Source organism: Echeneis naucrates, chromosome 15 (genome assembly GCF_900963305.1).
Source record: "Echeneis naucrates chromosome 15, fEcheNa1.1, whole genome shotgun sequence".
NCBI classification, from domain to species: Eukaryota; Metazoa; Chordata; class Actinopteri; order Carangiformes; family Echeneidae; genus Echeneis; species Echeneis naucrates.
In genome coordinates this window covers 4111558-4135624 of record NC_042525.1, presented here as the reverse complement: position 1 = coordinate 4135624, position 24067 = coordinate 4111558, and the positions used below count along the sequence as shown (strand labels likewise).

Genomic DNA, 24067 nt, shown 5'->3' with positions numbered 1-24067 from the left:
GGGGTCCGATCTGGTCTCTAGTCTGTGGGGGGGTCCGGTCTGGTGAGGAGGGGTCCGGTCTGGTCTCTAGTCTGTGGGGGGGTCTGGTCTGGTCTCTCGTCTCTTTCAGTACAGTACTCAATTAAATTTACTAATTTACTTCGTTACTGTCCACCCCTGCATTTGTTTTACTTTTTTTATCCAGCAGTTGAACTGGGAATAAATACCCTTCCGAAGTTTTTTTTTTTCTGTTAAAAAAGAATAAATAATAATAAATAAAGGAGTTGCGTTGTGCCTCCGGGCGGTCTGGGTGAGCCAACCGAGCGCCTGCAGCCAACACGCTGTGGGCGTGGCCTCCGCTGCTGACGTCACTCGGTGACAGCTAGCTGTCAGAAAGTGAGTTCGTTTCTTCGAGCTGAGCAGACGGAGCGACTGGGGTTTCTTTTTTTTTTTTTTTTTTTTTTTTTTGCCCCTTCCGTTGGTATATCTGTTGCCCCGACTCAACGAGACAACGGACGGACCTCTTCCACCGAGCCCGGCCATGGACGAACAGGCGGGGCCCGGCGTGTTCTTCAACAACAATAACAACTCCGTTTTGCCCGGCGCTGGGAAGGGACCGCTGCCCGACGGCGACGCTGGGGAGGCGGCCAGGGCGCAGTACAGTATCCCGGGGATCTTGCACTTCCTGCAGCACGAATGGGCCCGTTTCGAAGTCGAGAGAGCACAATGGGAGGTGGAGCGGGCTGAATTACAGGTAAAATAAAAACAAAAACAAAAAAACATTCCCACTCGGTGTAAACACCGCGGACGTGTCCGCGGCTCGAGCCGGAGCCGTTTGAGTTCCTCGCGCTGACTCTGTGTTTGATATTTCGGGCTTTGGGGCTAGCTGGTTAGCATTAGCTCGGAAGCTAAAGGAGCTGCAGCGCCCCCCCTGACCCGAGAGCACGACGGCTGGTCGAGACCTCCTCCCTATCATCGAGACCACCAAACTTATCTGTTTCATTTGGGGGAATTGGAAGAAACACAGCCGGAGGATTTATTTTATTTTTCTATTACAACACCGGGTGTAATTGAACGACCGAACCGGTAGCTACAAATGCTAGCAGGGTAGTTTAAGCGTTGTGTACAAACGGCTAACGTTAACATGCCTCCTTAGAGTTCAATGTACTGCCACCGATTTGATTTTTTTTAATGCACTTCATCTATAAATCTGGATTTTTTTTATAAATAAAATTTATTGGAGGAAAAGTTGTTTTGTTTTAGTTTAAAACAAACAAACAAACAAAAAAACAAAACACTGACCACATTAGAGCTGTCTGGGCTGAAAAACTTAATACACCACAGAGGAGACTGGGCTCTTAATGTTTTGTTTATTAATTTTATCATAAGATACTGAAGAGAAAATCAGAAAAATGTTTCTGTCTGATCTGTAATTTGTCTCAACAAATGGCCCATTCTGTCTCTGTTCCTGGTAGCCAAACGACTAACAAATGTTCAGGTATTTATTCGGTTCAAAAGGGCAACTGCTGCCAACTATATTTATCTGAAAGGAAATCTGTCAAGAACTGGAGCCAAACACATTGTATAAGATTGTTCAAACTAGAGGTTTGTAATCTCTCTTTTTGTGGTGACTTGTCCTACTCGAATTGCAGCCTCATCCAGTTCATCTTTTTTTTTTTTATATTTGTTTTTACCAGATTGATAGTAATGTACTTGTAAGAGAATATGTTTACCCTTTTTGGCTTTTTTTTTTTATTTACTTAATTAGGTTAATGTTAACAATATTCAAAGCTCTTAATCTTACTGAGAGAAAGAAACATTCACTACCAGCCCACATAACTGACTCTTTATGCTTTTAGTATCTGTGGTAGGAGAAATAACTTTGGGCACCATGTGCCATCCAGCTTTGTTATCCACAATTTGAATAGTTTTGTTTAACTTATGTCTCTTTGTCCAGTCTTTGAAAGTAAATGTTTTTTTTTTTTTTATCTTTTTCCGTCATTTTGACCCAGTTGTGGGGCTGCTGTTGTCAGCTCACAGCCAGCATTGACAGACTGATCTCAGCTAACAAAGAGATGGAAAGGAAACACTACATTGTTTTCGAATCGTTCATGTATAACCTGATCACTGTAGTAGGGTTTTGACTCATCACCCCCATGCAGCTCTTTAAGCCAAGCCTGTGTATTAAGCTTCCTGTCTGCCGTCATGAAGCAAGCTTATCAGTGAAGCAGCAGCAACTGCGGCAAAATACAGCTAGGTTGCCAAATGGCTTATTGGGTGGTTTGTTTGTGGCGGCAAAATGGTGCGCGCTCAATTTGAGGTCTTTTTTTTTTTTTTTTTTTTTTCAGTGTGTAAACCTAATTCTAGACATGGGGCAGGTTGATGATAACCACCCTTTTTAACCCCAGTGAACTCATAATTGCAGTATCATCACTGTAGCACATCACCTTTATGAGTAGGTTATCTTTATGTGCTGCACTGTACCAGCACAATAATGATGAATCACGCAATGAAAAGCTTTAAAAATCCAGACAGGGTTTCACCTTGTTGTGTCCTTGGGGGAGGTATATATAATGCATATTGCAAACATATATAGTGCTTGTACCTGAAGAGGGTATTTGTGGATTAATGTTGAGTAAAAACACCACAGGGGCAAAGAAAGTCCCTGTTAAGAACATAAATAAACATGCATAAATAATGAAAAGCTTTTGTGATTATAAAGCTTGAAAGTCCAAATACACATTTTAATTACAGAATCAAAATGTTAATATTCATGAAGGTGAAATATGGTTCCAGATAAAAGCTTTTTACGAATGTACACAAAATGATTTCACTACTAGTAAACAAGCTCCAGTCTCCTTCCAAGACTTTTTTTTTTTTCCTTGTTAGTTGTGTGGACATTGAATGGAAAACAGTTGAGGCTGTGTTTTATGTTACTCTCTGGGAGGAAGTAGAACTCCAGGGCTTGGAGGAATGCTGTCCAGCCAGCCTGTTAGGTCATGCTCACAGCCACTCCTCTACTGGAGCAGTACAGGAAATGTACTGTACATTCCCGACTTGTCCTGCTGATGTGCCCTTTCTCTGTAATGCATAGGCTGCTGTCATTCACATTTAGACTCCAGTTCAGTGGTCATTTACAATCAACTGATTGACTTCATCAAGTTGATTTGCTTAGCAGGTTACAGCTGTAGTTAGAATGTCGCATGTTAGCCTGGTAATTAAATTAACAACACCAGCAACTAGTGATTAGTTCATCAGTTCATTCTCAAATCTTGAATTTGCAATCGCAAAATAGTTGAAATGTCCTCTTACATTCCAGTTTTGTCTGACAAGCCCAAAGGTATTTGACGGATTATGTAAGGCCGCAATATTTATCTGATTCACAGTAAATATATGCACATATGTGTCTATTGTTGTTTTACAGTATCATTCATATGATTTCAACAAATACAAATTTTAGTTTTTGCTTCTCACGTCTGTGGACATTTTTGACCTAAACAGTGGAAGCCAGTTCAGTTTATTGAAGGGGAATTGTAATGTGTGTCAGAAACTGGCATATGAATATTGTGATACTGATCTATTGATATCACTGTGCTGCACTGGCTAACACAGATCTTTTCTGTGCTCGACCGAGGCTGAGTCGAGTTACGCCATGTAGAGGCCAAGCAGTGCTCCAGTGAGCTTCATCTGCCCTCCAGTTATGGGGAAATCCCTGATCCATAGGGTATCTCCTTGCCGGAGGTATCTGTCAGCAGCCCTAATTTGACACCGGGAGAAGGTTGAAGGTGACTGGAGGTGTAAGGTGGCTTCACATGGATGCAGACTGAAACGTGGACCGTGGATCTTCATGTGCTAGAAATGTGGCACTATTTCTAAAGAAAAACATTCTAACATGAACAGGATTATGTGGCTTGTTATTGAATTATTTCTCTCCACGTCCAACTGTGGAGCAGCCTAGAATTATTCTGCCTCAGTTAGATGACTTATTACAGTGAGATCATGTTTACTTTCACTAATGGTGAAGCCGAAGGCACATTAGGCTCAATGATTCAGCAAAAGGAAGATCCAAACCATGCACAAAGCATACACGTATCGTGGCATTCAGCAGTCACTGTCATTCCTTGGTCGATACTATATCAACCCCCGAGCTGCAGTTATTTTTGCCCTCTCAGTGTGTGCCTCAGAGTGGGAAAGTACAAAAAACACAGAACATACACTTCCTCACCAAAAATATGAGTGCTGGTTGCTCACTTGGTGTCCTCAGTCAGGACAGGGCCAACCCTCAGACTGGTAACAGTCAACAGTAAAACCACAAAAATAATAACTGCAGCTCATTAATCTAAACCATCCATCAAATACTAGCCATGTCTAGATTATTGTAAGGATTGAATTGGGTTTGTGTTTCTCCTCTTAAAGAGCCTGGAGGGAACCATGTTTATTAACTAAAATCTTGTCCTCTGCGTTTTGCTCCAATGTCCCCATTGGACTCGCACCAGAGTCTCTTTCAGCGCTCTCCGGCAGCCTTGTCAGCCTGCTAATTCCCTTCTCCTTCCTCCATTCGGTGTACATGGGTGTGCAGGACAGCTGCCTTGTCCTGCACACAGTTGCCTTCCTGCCGCCACCAGTTTTACAGTAAATCAGAGGTTACTGGTCTGTCAGGCTTGTAAATTGGAGTCCTCACCAGGTCAGACTGCAGTTGCCTCAGTGTGATGTAATCTGGTTTGTGCTGTTGTTCATAGTTACTCATGGCACAGCAATGATTTCCCTCCTTTAAAGTAGATGGTTAGAGAGCAGTAATTTTACTTCTACTTGTACATTTGTCTGCATGTTTTGTTTGATTACAATGTGCACTTTTTTTTTAAATTTTGGGATGTTGCTTAACCAGACTCTTTCCATTCAGCATCATATTAATTCTGTTCATTTATAGTGATGCACATTTCACACAGCTATTATTTACTAAATTAATAGAGAAATGAAAAGTACAAAAGAAATCATATTTCTTGCCCCTTTTTCATTATTATTATTGTATTCAGTAAAACCAAAGCAGAAATAAATTTGATAGTCAAATTAATATATATGAATTAATGTACTAACAAGATAACAAGAGTTATCAGAATTAACATCACAACATCAGCTTTCCCAATTTTGTGTTCTCTCGACACATTTATAAAGTAAAAATATTGTGAACAAAGCCAGTCCTGTTCGACCAACTGCCTGCTTGCTGCCTCTCTTATATTGGAAGAAAGTGTCTCTGCACCTAAATTCATGTTTGACATGTCTGAGAGGTTTGCCCAGATCAATATAAAATTACTCTTTATAAACGACACCAATGCACATAGTTGTGGATTCTGGTTAGAGAGCAAATCATTTTTTTACAACAATTTCATATTATTCTCTCTAGCGTGTTTAACTGTTGTTTCATTGTGCCAGGACCACACCTTCCAGTCACACCACACAATTGTCAGAGAAAATGCTGATGTTGAAGAATGTACCGCCCTCCCTGCATGTGAGTGTGGGCTTGTGCGCCACGAGCTTTAAGTAATATTAATGCAGCAATATGGGATGCAGCACCCGTGTCCTTAAGAAGCCAAACATAGCACCTTTTTGTTGGCGCCCCCTGTGAGGTAGCACCGCAGTGTCAACTTAATGTGAGTTGTGTGACGGCTGAGTGTAAAATGAAGCTTAAGTGGAAACTCGTGATGAGATGAAAACAACAAATCGGTGTCTTTTTGAAATTCAGGAAAAGAGAGATTATGTGTTTTTGATGGGGAGGAATTTATGGGAGCATTAGTGGTTTCATTTGTTTATTGGGTATTGTACACAAGGAGGAAAGAGCAGCTGAGCTCATTCTAGATAAGTGAGCAGGGATTCCGATTTGAACAGCCCACTGTGTCACTCTGGCCCTCAGTAGTCCTGAATCTGTGCATGAACTGTGTGGCGTGCAGCATCTGCATTTAAGGAGTGAGCTCCAGCAATAACCAATAGGTCCTCAATATCACAGAGTGCAGCTCACTGCCTGTGTTGCACCGCTGGAGGACAAAGGTACAATGGATTAATTTTAGGTGTTTGCTTGACACCTGCACACGACAGATGATTGAGTTGTATGGAGGCTTTTTACAGATGCTCTCTAGGACAACAATGTGGTTGTGGAAATACAACCAGTTCTAGTGTAAACACTTAAATTAGCCTCACCATCTTGAGCGGAGAGGGAGGTGATGAGACAGCTGGGTGTGAAACTGGAGAAGCTACCGAAGTACCTCACAGAGGGGAAAAGGTTAATGCACCTGAACTAAACCTTTATTTTACAAATTAGGCAAAGTCATGTGTAATGAGGCTGGAACTATGTTACAAGTTACCGTGAGCCAGAAATATTTCTACCTCTGTTGCTCCTATATCTTAATGTATTTAATCATTGTAGGCAATGCTGCAGATACTTTATAGCAGTATTGTATTTTTGGATTGTTGCATTAGTTTGATGATACACTGTGGTCTGTCTGATTTGCTGGATCTGTTATATAAATGTATCAGATGAACCTCACCAAAGGTATAAGAAAGTTTTAAAATGTATGCATATCTGTAAATTCAGAGTGGGATTATTGTGTCAGTGGTTGTTCTGTTCAGTTTCAGTCATAACCATCAGACCTACAAGCGTTGACACAACTAGCCACAAATATCGATGTTAACTTGACCTGAAGTGAGGTCTTTTAGTCATGCAGAGGTGACGTGGTTCTTTTTTTATCAACTAGCAGAAAATCCTCTGCTGTAGCTGTGTTGCAGCTCCACCTCAGTCTTCTTTCTGTTATTTTGCTGCATTTTCTTTTGCTTCTAGTGTAATGGCATGTGCGGAATGTACTTGGGTAGTTATCAAGATGGCTGTTGTGGTCCTCATTGGTTTGTGGTAACTGTGAGAATAAACCCCTGTGTTTGTTGGAGGAAAGGTTGTTTGCATTGTAAATGTGGGGTTTACACCAGTTCCTCTTCTGTCTTCATTACTGGTCCGCCAGAGACAGCGACCAGCCTGTGTGACCATTTTGGTTGTGTCGCAGGCCCCGAGGTTGTACGAGTGTCTGCTGGGTTTCTTTTTTAAATGGAGTGAGCTCAGTCTTGTCGCTGAGATGTATTGGATTTTTCACAGTGTTCACTGTGTCCAGATTAAATGCTCTCATTGTGTTGTAGATGTCTTTGGCGATGATGCAGAGCAAGTCTGGAAGAAAACATGTCTGGAATTCACAAATCTCAGACTGTGAGGTCTTTTCTATGTTTAAATACAGCAGGGATAATGTCAATCACGTCACTTACTCAACAATGTGTGGTTGAGTTGTGTAAAGATGAAGCAATACAGTTTTTCAAAAAACTAAACTGACAACTAAATGGTGCAGAAAAGGGTTGTAAAATTATCTCTTTTTAAAACTTGAAAATAGTTAAGCTATTTCACGTTTGGGCAGGTTTGTGTGTTTCAGAGTCTGATTTAATAGCGCTGGAACCTGCTATCTTTTTTTTGGTTAAACTATTTTAAAAAAGGTTAGAAAATCAGCTCTTGAACTAGGATTAACTATATGCAAAAGCATGAGGTACTGTGACCAACTTTCATACCTTATCTGACAAGAATTTAGCCAGTGGCTGGAGTTTGTTTTCCTCCATAGCCTGTCTATTCGGCCCCCTTTTCCTGTCTCTGAAAGGTCCAGCACGCTCACATGGATGCCCCATTCTACATGTCTCTTACTCAGGCAGACTAAGGAGCCCTTATCCAGCAGCCCAATAATGCAGTCAGTGTGAGTCCCGGGAATTAAATGCTTCCTGTGTCTCTTTATGGCCTAAGTTGACTCATTGCATTCCTCCCAAGGTTAATGTTTGATGGAGGAGAGATGGTGAGCCAGAGATTCACAGAGCAGCACTCTTCTCTATCTCTGGCACCGCAGGACGCCGGGGGTCCCGGGGCCAGAGTGTCATGCGGATGAGGATGTGAATGGTCACTCGCCATCTCAATTAACGCAGATGTACAGTTTTCCTTTTTACAGTGAACGATGAGCCATTGTTTATCTTCTGTTTTTGAAATCTAAGGCACTTTACCCATTAAGCTGCAATTTAAAGTGCAACCATGCTTTAGCTCTCAATGTGGAGAAAAGTAAAATGTTTCCCTGTTAAGGAAATCATGGAATTTCTGCTAAGTGATACAACTCCAAAATAGATCAGCTGTACTGGAAATCGATAGACATTTAATGGAAAGCAGTTCCTCAATTAGCCTAATGAGTTATCTGTAGTTTTTGTGGTCCAGTGGCATGTGATACCACAGCTGTAGTCCTCTCTGACATTTGGATCAGAGCCACTTTATCCAGACTAAGTTATTTTGGGAGCCACTCAGTCTGACCCAAGCCAAACAGTGATCATTTTCCATATGCAATATTTTCCCCAATGCCTTATTTGTGCCCCTCTGTTTGACTCCTCTCAGATCCACCAAAGACAGCACTTAAGTTAGTTTTTCCTTAGTTGTCATTTACACCACTTTAAATCCAGGACACCTCATTATTTTCAGCAGATTAACAAATCAATGGCATTGTTGCTCATACTGTCATATCACAGCCGAGGCTTTGTTGGTATTTTCTCTATTCATAGTCTTTCCTGCTCTGTAACTTGCACTTGAGTCCTTTTCCTGAAATTCAAGTTGTTTTGGTTTTCAGTGCCATTGGCTCGAAGATGTGGGAAGTCAGATTGTTAACAATGTTGTCAATGCTGAATGCATTAGTATAGATCCAGAAATGGGTATATGCACATTAAGCTGGATGAATAAGGAATTGAAGAAAGAGTAGATATAATAGGTAGAGTGATGTGTGTACGGTACGGTACGGTGCTGTGCTTTGCTAACGCACTGTTCAAGAACGTCAATGGCTGGCATCTTTGTGGACTGTTAGTATATGACTGGTGCCAGCTAAACTGGACCAGTCCTCTAAACTCTGAGGACACTGGATCTATGGCAGACAGTTTTTTACGAGTTTCTCTGCAGAGAACTGTAAGATATGCTGTTAGTAGTATGAGGCATATTGAAGTACTGTTGTGACTCATAGTTGCAGACAGCCGCAGCACTACTTGCCATCAGTGTGAAACTGTGATGCAGCCCACTCAAACTCACACCATGCTATGCATTTAGAGTGAAAGGCAGCAAATAAAGTCAATATTCATTCCCTTTTAGGATTTTAACTTTAGCTTTTTAAACTTTGAGTCATTCTCCAGGAAAATTTTTATTTTTTGAAGTAAGACAGAAGCAGTTTGGGGTTTTTTTGTGTGTGTTTTTCTTTATCCGTATTTGAAATGAGTCTGACATCTTCCCACAGTTTTTCTGTGGTTCATTGTGGTTCAGATTTGCTTTCCGCTGTAAGCCAAAATGTCCAGTCACTCTGTCATCTTCTGCATTCTAGCCAAATACAGAGTGGCACTTCAGTCCAGCTCTTGTACTTATTGTCTTGCTAAAAAAATAACTGAGATGGTCTCTTAGAAAGCCTAATTCCAATAAAGGAAACAACAGCTTACTTTTTCTCCTTTCTGTAAACACAGCCTTTAGAGTCTTGAACGGCTGCTGCAGCCGTTTGGCAGTCTTCACCTCTCTGTAACCCTTTGGACACTGGAGGAGCAGGAGACAGATGTTATTGTATTTGGTTTTAGTTTTCCTCTTTGGCTCTTTCAGACTGTAATACATGCTTATGAAGTTGTCATCAATCACATGTAATCTAAGAAAAATTGTAAAGCCTCAAGCAAAAACCAATGTTACCAAATTTTTGACGTAAAACCCTTCACCACAAAGCCAAGAGGCCGTAAATAAATAAAAATAATTGACTGTATTCTGGTTTGCTATTCCACAATTTTTATTCTATAGAAATGTATAATTTTTGAAAAAAAGGAGAAGAAAAAAAAGTTGCATGTCAAATTTGCGGGAATTGCCAGAGGCAACAGAGGCAACAATTACAATGCACTAACTTCATTCAAACACAGCTTATTGCTTCAGTGTAGTTACAGCTAGCCTTTCCTAAAGCTAATGAATTCACGCTGTAGCATCATAGTAAATACATTTATCACAATCACAAGGAATACCTTTAATATGCAATACATTTTTGCTCTGTGTGTGATCCCCTCTGCATTGTGCCATCGTTTTCCTTACAAGCGAGCATATGCGTGCACACAGGCATGTATATATGTGTGGTACTTAGCAATGTAACGTAGTGCTGACTCAGACTGAATGCGTCAACAGCTGCTGCCTGTTACTGAGGAGAGGGAAGGGATTTTGTAGGAGGGTGGGGGGTGGTGGTTGGTGTGTGGGAGAGTGAGTAGGTTAGATTTAAATAGAATAGTACAGATTGGCTTTTTATTCCCCATCATTCCACGCATATTGATTTGACATCATCCTATTTTCAGTCTAAACAGAGGCATCTTTTCTTAGATGTTGCCTCATTGAGGTTGTCTTTTAAGTCGAGCCTTTGTTGCTCGCTAGGAAAGGCTGACTCTATTTATAAAATCAACTACTGTAAATTTCTTACCATTTTAAAATGTGACCTGACAATCCTATTTTTGTGCTTTCAGGCCCAAATTGCCTTCCTGCAGGGGGAGAGGAAAGGCCAAGAGAATTTGAAGAAGGACCTTGTGAGGAGGATCAAAATGCTGGAGTATGCGCTGAAGCAAGAGCGGTGAGTGCCATTACTGCCCTCTGCTGCTTCAGTTCACCCAAAACGCACACAAATACCTCACTGAGACCGCAACATCTGTAGTGATCCCATGGTCTACATGCTCCTAAAATAAATTCCTGCCTTTGAGAGAAAAAGAAAAGGAGAGGGTAGGAGTGTGAGATTCTGACAGGTCAACAAATCCTCCACTGCACGAACACAGAGCCAGAAGTTCCCTACTAACAGATTTATTTAATAGTGTAAAGGGGCTGCTCACATTGTAAACGAATTTTCAGCCTCCTCTTGTTTATGCCGTATGCGTAGTAGTCTCAGCTGGTGTCAGCAGAGACGGTAATGGAGTGAGAGTGCCAGAGAGATTCCCCCGAGTCCAGCTGGTATGATGTCTGCGGACAAGAGCGTGTGTTGGCAGGAATGCTTTGTCTGCTCTGGGGTGCAAATGACTCCACATGGAGGGAAAGGAGGAGAAAGGATTCCTCCCTCCACCCAAGACAAGGTCACCGTCACAGTTTTTGTTCTCCAGCAAACCAGAAGAATCACATTGCTCTCATTCTCGTGCTCACCGGCCTGTCACCGTCACACAAAATGTCCCAGCGGTGGTGGTGGCGATACATTTTGCCTCCCTCCGTGATGCATGGCCGCACTCTGGAACAAAGAGATATAGCTGATTTCAACATGTCCCTGTTAATGTGACTCTAAGCCATGGAGCGTATCGTTCAGACTCTGACACAGCTGAACCTCTGCAAAGCTGAAAAGTCTTTGTTTGAAAGAAACGTGCAATATTTATGACCAGATTAATTATTAAAGTTTCATTACAGGCAACGACAGTGCAGGCTTATTTTGCATGTACATGGTTTTTCCTTGTATGACAAATTTATAATTGTCATTTTAGTTGTGTCTTCCGTCAGGCTTGCCTCTAAATTACTCCTCCCTCTGTTCGTTTACCTTTCTCATCATCAGGTAGTTTTGCTGTACTAGAATTAGTCACTTTAATGTTAGTCAACTGCAGACATCAGATGTCACTTACATTTTGACTATGCCCTCACTTTTTTTTTTTTTTTTTTTAAATATCTCTTTGTTGTCAGGGAATCCAGTCACCCAACACCAACCACAAAGGATGTACTTAACTGGTCTGTGGCTGAGAGGAGCAAACTCTGGCTGTGTTTGACAAGTACAGGCCATGAATGTGTGGCATTCTGTGAATTCAAAACAAAGCGTCGCTGAAATTGTCACAAGCTTTCATCTTCTCTTCTCTGAATGAGCGAAGGTTAAAAACAAGAACGAGAGTTGGGATGAGTCACAAATTAAAACGGGTGATTGTCTAGCCTAATGAGACCTTTAACACAACAGAGATAGACAGGTGTCGGAGTGAGTTAGTGCTCCAGTCAGCTCAGAGGGTGGTTAAATTTTTCCCAACTGCTTTCTGCGTCCTCATTAGGCTTCTCAAGTATGGAATTGTCCTCTGGCTGTTTGTGGTGAATATTTTTCTACTTTTCTCCACTGAGGTCATCGCAGCCTCTGGCTCAGGACCAACACTTAACCCAGAATTACTACCACTCTCCCCGGTTGCTAAGCAACAGGTCATGTCTCTGAGGGTATCTGAAAGCTATATCAGAAATGGCTTTCTGTATGTAGGATGTACTCAATTTAAAAGAACGAATTTGATTTTGATGGGGGCTGCTTCCTCTGCATCACGAGGGAAGTAGTGTGATTGTGAAAATGTGTGTGTGGGGGGGGGTGGCTGCAGTGTGAGGAAGGTGTGTAAGCTTTCTTGACTTAATCACTGGCAGGGATCTGTGTGCTGCCATGGGAAGAAACAGCAAACCTAAAAAAGCAACCCATTCCTGTTTTCTTGTTTTTGTGTGTGTGTAATTTTATGTTTTGTTTTGTTTTGTTTTGTGTTAATAATTATTTGTTTTAATAATTTAGGAGAAATAAATTTTCTTGAAATAATCACCTTTTTTAAACTGAATTATATAGTGATTATATACTTAATTGAATTTGTAACAGGAAATATCATTGGTAATTTGTAAAGGACAGTGCCTTATATCTCATCTGACAGTAAATATTACATTTCTTCAAGTGTCGTGATATTGATTCCAACCTCAGCTCTACATAGATGTGAATCTTAGCCAGCTTTTGTGTTTGAAGTAGAGCAAGTAGGACTTGAGATGATGCCACAAATAATTTGTCTTAAATATGTTCTTGGATCTTTTGTATCAGCCCTATTTGCATATTTGTCAATATCCATCTCTCTGTTTTTCTTCTAGAGCAAAGTACCACAAGTTAAAATATGGGACAGAGCTAAATCAAGGCGACATGAAGCCTCCCAGCTATGACTCTGGTAAGTCCATGGAGAATTGCACAGCCAACTCCACCTCTTCACAATAAATCACTGTGATTGTTGAGTTCACATACCTCGAATGACAGGACTGTTGCACATGTGGAGGCTGTATTCATGTTGAATCTTGTTTGCTGTGATAGAGCTCCTTGCGGTGGTCTTTGCCAAATGTTAAAAGAATACTTTGATACTGCTCTTTACAAATATTGAGCTATTTGAAGAGTCTGAATGACAATTGCGATTACATTGCTTTAAGATATTCAAACATTCATGACAGTAGCCATAAGACAGAACATACATTTCTTAAGAAGATATCCACAGTAAAAATTCTGTCCACAGAGCTGTAAAAAGTCTAACATTGTTGATCCAGAGAAACATGGACATGGAGAGAAATGGTATTTATCGCCTAATTTTTTGATGTAGCGAAAGCTGAAATAATCACTCAACAGAAAATGAATTGTTTAACAAAGCCAAGCTAAACATTACCTTGTCTCAGTCATGACAGTTGGCTGCCTTGATCTTACATTTATAAAAGTAAGCTGAAATGAACTGACTTTTTAGGCATCATCTTGCACCGTACGAAAGCAATTTCACGATTTTCAGACAATTTACAGACTCCCAACATTTAAATCAGGGCCAGGCTTGAATGCTGTGAGCTCTGGAAACAAAATGCCATCACGAACAATCAGAATCTGAGAAAATTCACATTACCATAAACATCTATGTCATTTTTCATGGACAAAAGTTCCGGAGGAGTTTAGAAATATGGAAACTGAACATCTGTTATTGAGTGACAATATTACCTGCTGATGTAACTCATGTGATGTGACTGCAAAGCTCCAGAAGAATAAATTAATGTTTAATCTGCAGCTATCACTAAAGGTGTAAAGAAATGAAAGCTGCTTAAATGTTATTTGAACTACTGTTTCTAGTCAAAAGAGAAGCATGAATTGCTGCTCTCATTTTTTAGTTTTCACCACTCCATTGGTAGTAACTTGTTTTCCCCAAGTCAGCACACTACGTTTCTGGCTAGATTTTAGTTTAATTGGTCTCTCATGCTCAAGTCCTCGGCCATCATTAAGTCAGATTGCGATATTTCCTCTCCTCTCCCCTCATCTCTATTCATGAAGGCTGTTCAAAGCACCCGAGCCCTTGAAGTGTTGATGAATGAGGGGAGGTGAGAGGGAAAGGTGTGAGCTGGAGGTGTTGGAAAAAGGGGAGACAAGGAGTGGGAAGTGTTGCTCCTATGGTGGCGCACCTGCCCACTCCTCACCCTTCTGAAATAGGCATGACCCACATTTCGAGGCACCCTCGTCTCCCTGCCCCGCTAAATCAGCCCATCGACACACACACACACACATACAGTCATTCTCACCCCATCTAAAACTTATTAACACGTCTCTCTGCCTGATGCAAAATTCCCAGCTGAACTGCGAGCCGGGTGCTGACGCTGTTGGATATCAAAGTGAGCTTTGAATCCCATCATTGTTTGTTTTGTCAGCACCATAGACAGATAAAGGCTGTGTGTTGTTCCTGATGCAGGCGCAGACACACGTCCTCTCTAATATGTCATGGGACACGGTCGACACAGGATCCAGCCATTTTGAAGGGGATTCGAAAGGCATCATTAAACATCAGATGGCTAGTTTTGAGTCAGGAACAAGTTGTCGCTAATGAGTTTTGAATCTCTTCTCTGTTTCTACTGCTAGTGCTGTTGTTTTCATGGCTTTAGTGGAGCAATAATTTCCCACTGAGATGTACGTACTTTCATTGAAGCTCTCTATTAAAGTTGCACAAGTTGGGGGGGAAAAAAAAAACAAAAACTGCTCCAAATTCAGCCATGAAAGGGAGAACATGGTGACTGGGGTAAATATGTCAGTACTACTGTGCCCAGCTGTTTCAAAAATGTCAGTGTGGTAATTTAAAGAGAAGCACTCTCCTCTGTTTTGCTCTAATCAACTGTTGACGTACTGGTAGCAACTAAGCGCTGGTGTGTGGAGTTGCCAGGATGCTGTAATGCAGGAATGTTCTGGTTGTGTTTACAGAGTGGAAATAATGTCAGAGGCTGTGCTGTCTGTGGAGCCCTGTTTTATGTCCTTCTTTTCTCCTCCAGATGAGGCAAATGAGAATGAGACTTCTGGGTCACTCAACAATCAGCTATCCTGGAAACAAGGCCGTCAGCTCCTCAGACAGTAAGTAGACATGCTTTCATTCTCATGTGACATCCTTCAACCTAGAAAACAAAACAGAAGTACTTAAAAAAAAAAAAAAAAAAACTATATGGAATTACCGAGGTGTTGACTGCCCGGTTATGTTGCTCTGCAGTAGTATTGTTTCTTGTGTCAGGTTAACAGGCTTGTGATCTGCACACAAAAACCATGGCAAAGAGCTCCCTCCCTTGGGTAATAGTAGTCATTACCTGCTCTCTGTTTGTTTTTTTTTTTTTGGTTTGTTTGTTTTTTCTGCCGTATCCAGTCTGCACAGGCTACTCTCAAGCTAGTTTACATAAATAAACTGAGCTCCAGCCTTTATCTTGGACACCATCAGGCAGCCCCACACATCATTTACCACAGCATGCTGACTGACAAAGCAGCCAGCTTATTCTTAATTCCATGTCAAGGCGACTGATCAATAATATGCTAAGGCACCCCTCCCTTTCAATCAGTTGCCCGCTCAGTTTGTTAGCGCATCTCTACCGGGTAGATGTAATATGTGAAAAGAAGCTTGTCTTACTTCAGCGGAGCTGATGCTGTTAACCAGACCGCAGCCAAAGGAAATTACATCTTTCACAGTAACCAGTAATTGCCTTTTCTTCTTCTTAGATCTTGACAATAATTCTAACGGAGTGATTAAATCCTTTTGGCTTTAAGGAAAGCTTTCATTTGATTCACTTTCTTCCAGGTATCTGCAGGAAGTGGGCTACACAGACACCATCTTAGACGTGAAGTCGCAGCGGGTCCGAGCACTGCTAGGACTGGCCGGGGATGGAGGTGGGCGGACAGGTGAAAGGACCAGTGCTGAACCTTTGGTCAATGGAACAGACACAAAGGGCATGGGCACCAGAGGGTAAGTGCACTATTCCAGAGATGCCTGTTGTCAAAGCGCAAAATGTCAAGGTTTGAGACATAAAAGATTATGTGAAGAAGGCTTGGTGAATCATTGTACTGTCTGACATCTTATCGACGCTTATATGGCATTTGTACAGCCTTCATCTTTTTCCCCTCTGTATAACAAAATGACGCGCTGTTCCTCAACAGAAAAGCTGAGCTCTCGGACACAAGTGCCGTCCTGGAGGCCTTCAAGTTCATCGAGAATGCGGCTGCTGAGTTCAGCGATGAAGACGAGGAAGAGGATAGTGAGGGGAAGGACAGGACTCATGTGGAATCTAGGACAGTAAGGAAACCGTCTCCTCAGTTGCCTTCTGCACTCACTAAGTTAGTCAGAAGTTGTCTCTGTATTATTAAAAATGGCTTTTGGTGTTTTTTCACAGATCTTGAGAAAGAAAACGCCAACATCATCATTGTTGCCCGCAAGTATGGACACCACAGAGGACCCTGACACAGAGGAGGCACTGAAGGGTTTCGACTTCTTGTCCAGCCCCGACGATATGGACACTTCGCCTGAGTCCAGAGGAACTGGGGATGGCACAGACTGGGGTGAGTCAGGCACCAGCAAAGAGCAGCATGAAATTGGTGGTGATGAAAATTTCTATCTAAACATTGCATCTACAATCATAGCACCTTCAGTGTTAATATTTTCTAGAGTTTCAATAAGTCCTAATAATGTTTCTGCCTCTCTTAAATTGAACTTCTCATAGTTTGTTGACTGTTCATGGAGTATTTGTCATTCATATATCATGCTGTGGTCATAAATCATGATGTTTGGACTTTGTCTGTTTAACCCATAGTTTGTGATCTCTTCCACTGTGTGTTCCCATAGCCAGCCTGTGGCCACAATGTCTCTTCCACTCCTGTGTGTCGCCAAATCAACCTGATTCCCTTTGAGTCTCTTTAAACTAAAAGCCAGAGGGGTTTAATATCATGCTGGGGTTTGTCTTTTTATTCGAACGTGGGTTTGAGGGTTTGAGTCATGTGTACACAACAATTTGACAATTGCAAAGATTTCACGGTGAGGATTTCACGATAGGATTTTTCACGCCTCAGAATCCAAATGTTCAAATGAAAGAACTCCCAACATGGTATTAACCACCCTCCCACGACTCTTACTTCTTCCAGTAGAAAAGAGATTTAATGAGATGGCTGTGAATTGCTGCTCCCAATAATAATGAGTCAAAAATCACTGTCGTGGTGATTTGAAGACGCTCATCTCAGGTCCTAAAGCCTGCAGCTCTCCTTGAGGCTTGAGAAACCTCCAAGAGAGCAGCAGTCTGAGAGAGCTGTCCACGCCGCCGGGCCACTCAGGCCTCGACCAGGGCAGTTCCTCAATAGCCTCTCGGTCTGGTTTTGTTCCCCCTGTGTAGAGAAGGACGAGCAGGGTCCCATTTCTGAGGCCTGGGACGTGGACCCGGGCCTGATAACCAAACTCAAGGAGCAGTACAGAAAGGAGCGCAAGGGGAAAAAGGGGGTGAAGAGTAAGTCCTGCCAGGCGCTGCTGCCTCCCCTTCTCCTACTCCTCCTCCTCTCTCTGTAGAGCCTGACTTCGGCCAAAAGGCCTCAAATCAAAAACAAAACATCTTCACTGTTTTTCTCATCTCCTTCTCCAGCTGCTCTCCATCACGCCTCTGTCCTCTTGTCTGTCATTTCACACTCAGTGTTTCCTGTTTTCTGCTGCAGCGTACTGCACAGACAGAATCTGTCATCATTATCCTCCTTCCCCGAACAAACTGTAACGCCTGATGCATGTTTTTCTGTCACATTTAAATGTTTTGATTTATTTTCACCTCATCTTGTCCACGCGATCTGAAGATTAATGAGAAAGTTTGACGTGATGACTGGGCCATCTGTGTCACATCTGGGCTGGCTCAGGTCAACACAATCATCTGTTTCTAATATCGATATTTTCCTCATCAGTTCTCCATTCTCATCTGTCAGCCATGCTGATGTAGAGTAATGAGCACTTATCTGCTGTTGTAAATTCAAAGTAATTAAAAGCTTTTATAGAGACTCAGCTGATTATTACTGTTCTGAGATTATCAGCCTACTTCAGACTCATTCAGTGGCTGAGAGCTCTTGGATGTTACATTTATAAGGTCCAACTGCTGCGTTTTTTTGTTTTTTGTTTTTTGTTTTTTTTCCTCCTGTGATTGGGTCAGTTCATGTCACTTTCTTCTTTCTACTCATCTTCTTCCTCCTCCTCTGGGTTGATCTATTTTTATTTTCCACACTGTCTTGGTTGTTTATCCCTTTTGTGGGCATGTGACTAAGCTCATCAGGAGCTGTGTTCGGGATTTAACTCTTTTTCAGGGAGTTCTGCCTCCCCTGTAGTTTTTCTTTGCATCAGTGTTAAGGTTTTATACTAATGACCCCGTATAAGTGATTGGAATAAAAACATAAACTTCCTTTGTTTATAAGGCAAACGATTCACCCAGAAAATTCAGCTCCAGATGTTGAATCACTCCACACAGCCCACACAAAGAAATAAATACCTTTTCTAACAAGGACTCTGCTGTTGAACTTCCTTCCTTTTTTTTCTCACGCTATACTTTATTAATTTACTGACTTTTCTTTTCAGTGCTGCTTTTTGTCCATATGCATTCTGTTTTTTCTTTTGCAGCTCGTCCTCTTTATTTATTAACCAATCAAAGATCTTATTCTTTTCATACTTGCCTTTTTTGCCCCCTTCCTTCCCTCTCCATCACTGTATGTTTGGTAACACTTTTGACCTGACTTAAATAGGGCCAAACCGGTCTAAGCTGCAGGACATGCTGGCTAACCTGAGAGATGCTGAGGACTTGTCCCACATGCAGCCTCCATCCACCCCCCAATCCCGGCCCAACGTGGTCCGCGAGCACGATGCAAATCGACCGGATGAAGGTATGTGAGCCAAAACACTAGCAGATTGAAGCAATCATACCAACTCCTTGTTTGGCTTTCGATTGTGGTTGTGTATTTAGTTATTTACTTAACTTGTTCTGTCCCCAGTTGAGGCGCTGACCTTCCCACCCACCTCAGGGAAGTCTTTCATTATGGGCACAGATGAGGCCATGGAAAGCGAGCTTGGCCTGGGGGAGCTGGCTGGTCTTACCGTGGCCAACGAGGCTGACAGCCTGGCATACGATGTGAGTGGGAAGAGACAAAGTGTATTTTTAAAATTCTTTTTCTGGAGAAATCAGTTTGTGTTCACATCATCATGTGAGCTGTATGAGCAACAACCATCCCACTGTCCTCCTCGAATCCCCAACTTTCACATCGGATTCTGGAAACATGCTTTTTTGTGTCTCAAACAGCTATTTTGACTGGCATGTCAACGGAAGTTGCTTCAAAGTGGAGCAGTGAAAGATAGAAAAATTTTTGGCATCATGCTAACAGTAATATCAAAGTCACATGGTTATAAAAATACAACTGTGTAAGTTGTAACATGCTTTTTTTTTTTTTTTTTTAAACCAGGCTTACTTTAAAAAGGATTAAAGCAAACAAAAACATTAACACTGAAGGAATGGCGTTAAATAGAAACCTCCAAAAATGGAGGAAAACACACCTCAATACGTAGGTTTAGGTGTTTTTTTTTTATTTATTTAAGTTTATTTATTTATTTATTTATTTAAGTTATACTTTACTCCATTGTTACTAGTAAAAATGAACGTCATGTCATCTAAGTCAGAATTCAGCAGAAATGTGTATGTATCTCAGTTCATTGACTGATTGCAAGCATTAAAGCAGATGTTTAACTGTAATGAGATGCCCTCTCTGCAGATTGGCAACAATAAAGATGCCATGAGAAAAACATGGAACCCCAAATTCACTCTGCGGAGCCACTTTGATGGGATTCGTGCCCTGGTCTTCCACCCTGTGGAGCCTGTCCTTGTCACAGCTTCAGAAGACCACACACTTAAGATGTGGAACCTGCAGAAAACAGCTCCTGCCAAAAAGTAAGAATATCCCACACTCACAGTCTCCATTTTACATCTATTTCTGCTGTCAGTTTTAATTAGTTTTTTTAAAAGAAGCAAAAGAACAATATTAGATTAACTATTGTATCGACTTGCTATTCTTTTCTTTTCCACCAGCGCTCAGACAGCATGCTTGTGTGTGTTTAGAGTGACTGTGTAAAACAAAGCTCTGTTGTTTGATTAGCCCCATAAGTATTACAACTCTTTTTGTTGCTGCTCAGTCACATGATTCAGCTTCAGGAAACTGTCCCCATGTGACAAAGAACTGAGCTCACTGCTCCACGAGACTCATTGTCACATCCCAACTCTGCAGCCCACACACAGTCTGTAGTGATGGATCTATTTTTAGAGGCCTGAAGTCATCAAGCCAATGGTGCTGTGAATATAATAATAAAACTGCAACTAATAGATCAGTGGCTCAGTAAAAATATGTCCATCCATTTACAGCTTTCTACAGTTTCACGTATTGCCTTTCTTGCACAAGGATTAAGTTCTGCCTTTTGGTTTTACCCCCAGGAGTACATCATTAGATGTGGAACCAATCTACACTTTCAGGGCCCACAGGTAAAAACTTTTCACACATGTAGAAAAAGAAATTCTCAGTTTTTACAGTTAGTTTAATAGAAATAAGTTTAGATAATGAATCATTATCTAAATGTCAGGGGGGCTGTGCTGAGCGTCGTGATGAGCAGTACAGGGGAGCAGTGCTTCAGTGGCGGGATTGACGGGACGATTCAGTGCTGGAACACCCCCAATCCCAACATCGACCCCTACGACTCCTACGGTAACGATTTCACATCGTCTTTGTTGTTCGGATGTTCAAATCAAACCGCGTGATCTGACTCAGGCTGTTTTTGTGTTTTTTGTGACAGACCCGTCAGTGCTGCGTGGCGCCCTGAGTGGACACACTGACTCGGTTTGGGGTTTGGTGTACAGCAGCGCACATCAGCGCCTCCTCTCCTGCTCTGCAGATGGGACTGTGAGGCTGTGGGACGCCAACACCACCTCCCCCGCCCTCGCAGTGTTCAACGAAAACAAAAGTACTGACTCAGTTCATGCATGTGGATTTTTCATTCTCTGGAATGTTAAATGATTTGTGGACTTACATTTCTCCTGCTTTTCTCTGGATAAGAACTGGGAGTCCCCTCCTCTGTGGACCTGGTGTGCAGTGAACCAGCACACCTTGTCACATCCTTCACTAACGGACAGATCGGCCTCTTCAACATGGAGACCCGCCAGCTGGTCCTCAGTCTGGAGTCCAATCTAGAGCCAGGTTAGACCCACTGCTGCATATCATAACAATGTTATTTTTATTGGTCTGATGTTGCTAAGTTGCGTACAGTAGCTGATCGGAGATGTTGCCATAAAGTGAAGATGCATGGCATCCAAATGTAGAATACAATTCAATCTATTTGCTGACTTTATGTGGCCTCATTTCCCCTTCCTGCTGTCTGTTTTTAACCAGGAACTCCCTGCCAGATCAATAAGGTCCTCAGTCACCCGACTCTTCCCATCACCATCACAGCGCAGGAGGACAGACACATCAAGTTCTTTGACAACAACAGCGGAAAGCTGATTCACTCCATGGTGGCTCACCTGGATGCCGTCACCAGCTTAGCTGTAGATCCTAATGGTCTTTATCTCATGTCAGGCAGTAAGTACCTCTTTTAACCAGCTGAACTGTGTTCTCTTATTGTCTGCTTAATAATTAGGCATAATTGGAGGGCCAAGTACAATTATTGTTGATGCTACAGAGATGCACTGGTTTACAAATCATGCTCTTATTTGTTTGGTACAAGACCCAACTAAGTCTGTACTGTACATTTTGCAGTATGTGCCAAAATAATTGCAACAGAATTTAGCCTTTTGGAAATCCAAATTCTTCTGATACAGGTATAAGGTTTTATAAAGCAGGTTTTTAAACTTCTGATTGAAAAGTATCCCCGTATTTCCACCATATATTGAAAAGTGCAAAGTAAAATGTTTCAGTTGCAGTTTCCCTTGTACCACCGTGATTGTCTCCTCCGCAGGCCATGACTGCTCCATCCGTCTGTGGAACCTGGAGAGTAAAACCTGCATCCAGGAGTTCACGGCTCACAGAAAGAAGTTTGAGGAGTCAATCCACGACGTGGCGTTTCATCCATCTAAATGCTACATTGCCAGCGCCGGTGCAGACGCTCTTGCCAAGGTGTTTGTATGACGCGGAGCTGCGTGTATCCCTGCAGCCCCGCTCTCTGGCCCAGCCTCCCATGATCAGGGACCAATAGAGACACAGCAGGGGAAGGGCCTTCAGGCACAGGTCCAGTCCCACCTCACACAGCCCACTGGTTTCCTGTCAGACTGGCAGACCATGTAGCCGCTAGCCTCAAACAGGACATGACTCTCCATAGAAAGGGTCAGCAGGGAGGCCAGCCAGGAGGAGAACTGCTCTCTAGTCCCCCATCTACCATCCAGGCAGGCCTGGGTGTGACTGGCCACAGCGCCCCCTGCAGACAGACTAAAACTCAACCTCCAGAGCTAGGAGGCTCAGGACAAGTGTTAGAGAGTGGCGTGGAGAAATGAGGTTTCAAGCCGGTGTTCTGCCCCTCTGTGACTTCATGCTCATCCCAAGTCCCCCAGGCCCTCGACCTTCCCTCTCGGACAAACTGAGGTGCGGGCCCTTTACTCCAAGTCAGGTTTTGTGTTGTGTTGTTCCAGAAACACGGGGTACTGTTGGCTTCCTGGAGCTGTCATGGAAGCCTCTCACGCTCTTCTTCTCTGCTTCCCAGCTTCCCAGACTGATTCTGCTAGCTGGCCTGCCTTTATTTTCCTTTTTAAAACACGTATTGAGAAATGTGCCTTTGCTTTAAAAGGTCTTGAAATTGTTATTTTAACAAGCTTGTTTTGGGGAACAGGGAGGGAGGGGACAGCGGAGAAATGGAGCCGGTTGTCACAATGTTGTCAATTTTAACATTGGATGTAAAATTACAAATGCTTATAATAAACAAAATATATATTCAGTCTTAAAAATTACTGTGCAGCGTGAGTTTGAGTGCTCCTTTTTCATAAGTGTGGTTGGGGAATCAATTTTGTGCATATCAAGGCAAAGCTGGTAGATACAGACCATTAACTATAATGCCTGTTTGTTAGATTCAAGTAATTGTACACTTCAGAGTAAAATTACAAACATATGTGTCCAAAGTAAACCATCTTGGTTATATAATGAAAATCAGACTTGGTTCTAGATGTCCATTTTAGGAATAACTAATTGATTTTGGCCAGTTTGCGCTTGTTTGAATTGAATGGCTTGTACTGTATGTAGTTTTCCCCAATTGTGTGGACATGCTTGACTACAGTGTGATGTATCATGTCCAGATATTTACAGTAGTCCAGTGTTCAGCAGGAAATTAGTGCAGTACTGTAGGATTGTTTGAAACGAGTTAAACATGCAACGGAGGGTCCTGCAGATTCCACTTTATTGTAAACTGTGTGAGGAGGAAACGATCCTGGGTGGAAAAACAAATCAATCAAGTTGTTGTACATGTACAGTACAGCTTCAAATGAGCCATTTTCTCAGTCACTGGTTTGTATATGAAAGTATGTTCAAATAAAAACCTGCTGTAAAATATTACCTGGGCTCTGAGGTTGGTCATTGAATGCTCGGGGAAGCTGTCTGACTTCCGATCGTCATGGATTTGGTGAGTTACTTTATTAATGATTATTACTGATTAGAATTTATTGGTCAATGTGACCTCACAAATGTTCAATCGATGTTATGAAGTTATTTTCACTGTTTAAAAAAACAAAAACAAAAAAAAAAACCAACTGGCTGCCTTACTCGGCACTGAATCTAAAGAAGTGAACACTGACCTTGTTTCGTCTGCTGGCTGACAGATTTGTGTAACTCTGGTTTAATTAATCTTTGTTTTCATTTTATCAGACTGGTAATAAATTGGCATCAAAGCTGTAGTGAGCCCAAAACCATGCCAGAATTATATTGCATTCCTTTGATATTCACATCTGTATTTAATG

The 24067-nt window shown here is 42.0% G+C and overlaps 1 protein-coding gene across 1 annotated transcript; it reads left to right on the top strand.

The window, feature by feature from the left end:
* The first annotated feature begins 457 nt into the window (after positions 1 to 457).
* Positions 458 to 23666, top strand: LOC115055736 (striatin). Its single transcript, XM_029521744.1, has 17 exons — positions 458 to 733; positions 10549 to 10652; positions 12917 to 12990; positions 15101 to 15179; positions 15889 to 16053; positions 16245 to 16380; positions 16478 to 16643; positions 17468 to 17578; positions 18843 to 18980; positions 19089 to 19225; positions 19860 to 20035; positions 20573 to 20620; positions 20719 to 20840; positions 20929 to 21096; positions 21189 to 21329; positions 21522 to 21710; positions 22087 to 23666. The coding sequence occupies exons 1-17, from the start codon at positions 521 to 523 to the stop codon at positions 22254 to 22256; spliced, it is 2337 nt and encodes a 778-aa protein (XP_029377604.1). The 5' UTR covers positions 458 to 520; the 3' UTR covers positions 22257 to 23666.
* The last annotated feature ends 401 nt before the right edge of the window (positions 23667 to 24067 follow it).

Excerpts from the sequence above, each read along its gene's own strand:
- LOC115055736 (XM_029521744.1), top strand. The coding sequence starts at position 521 with ATGGACGAACAGGCGGGGCCCGGCGTGTTCTTCAACAACAATAACAAC. Across the intron at positions 20,036-20,572 it reads AAAACAGCTCCTGCCAAAAA|GAGTACATCATTAGATGTGG; the intron begins GTAAGAATATCC and ends TTTTACCCCCAG. Across the intron at positions 21,330-21,521 it reads GGAGTCCAATCTAGAGCCAG|GAACTCCCTGCCAGATCAAT; the intron begins GTTAGACCCACT and ends GTTTTTAACCAG.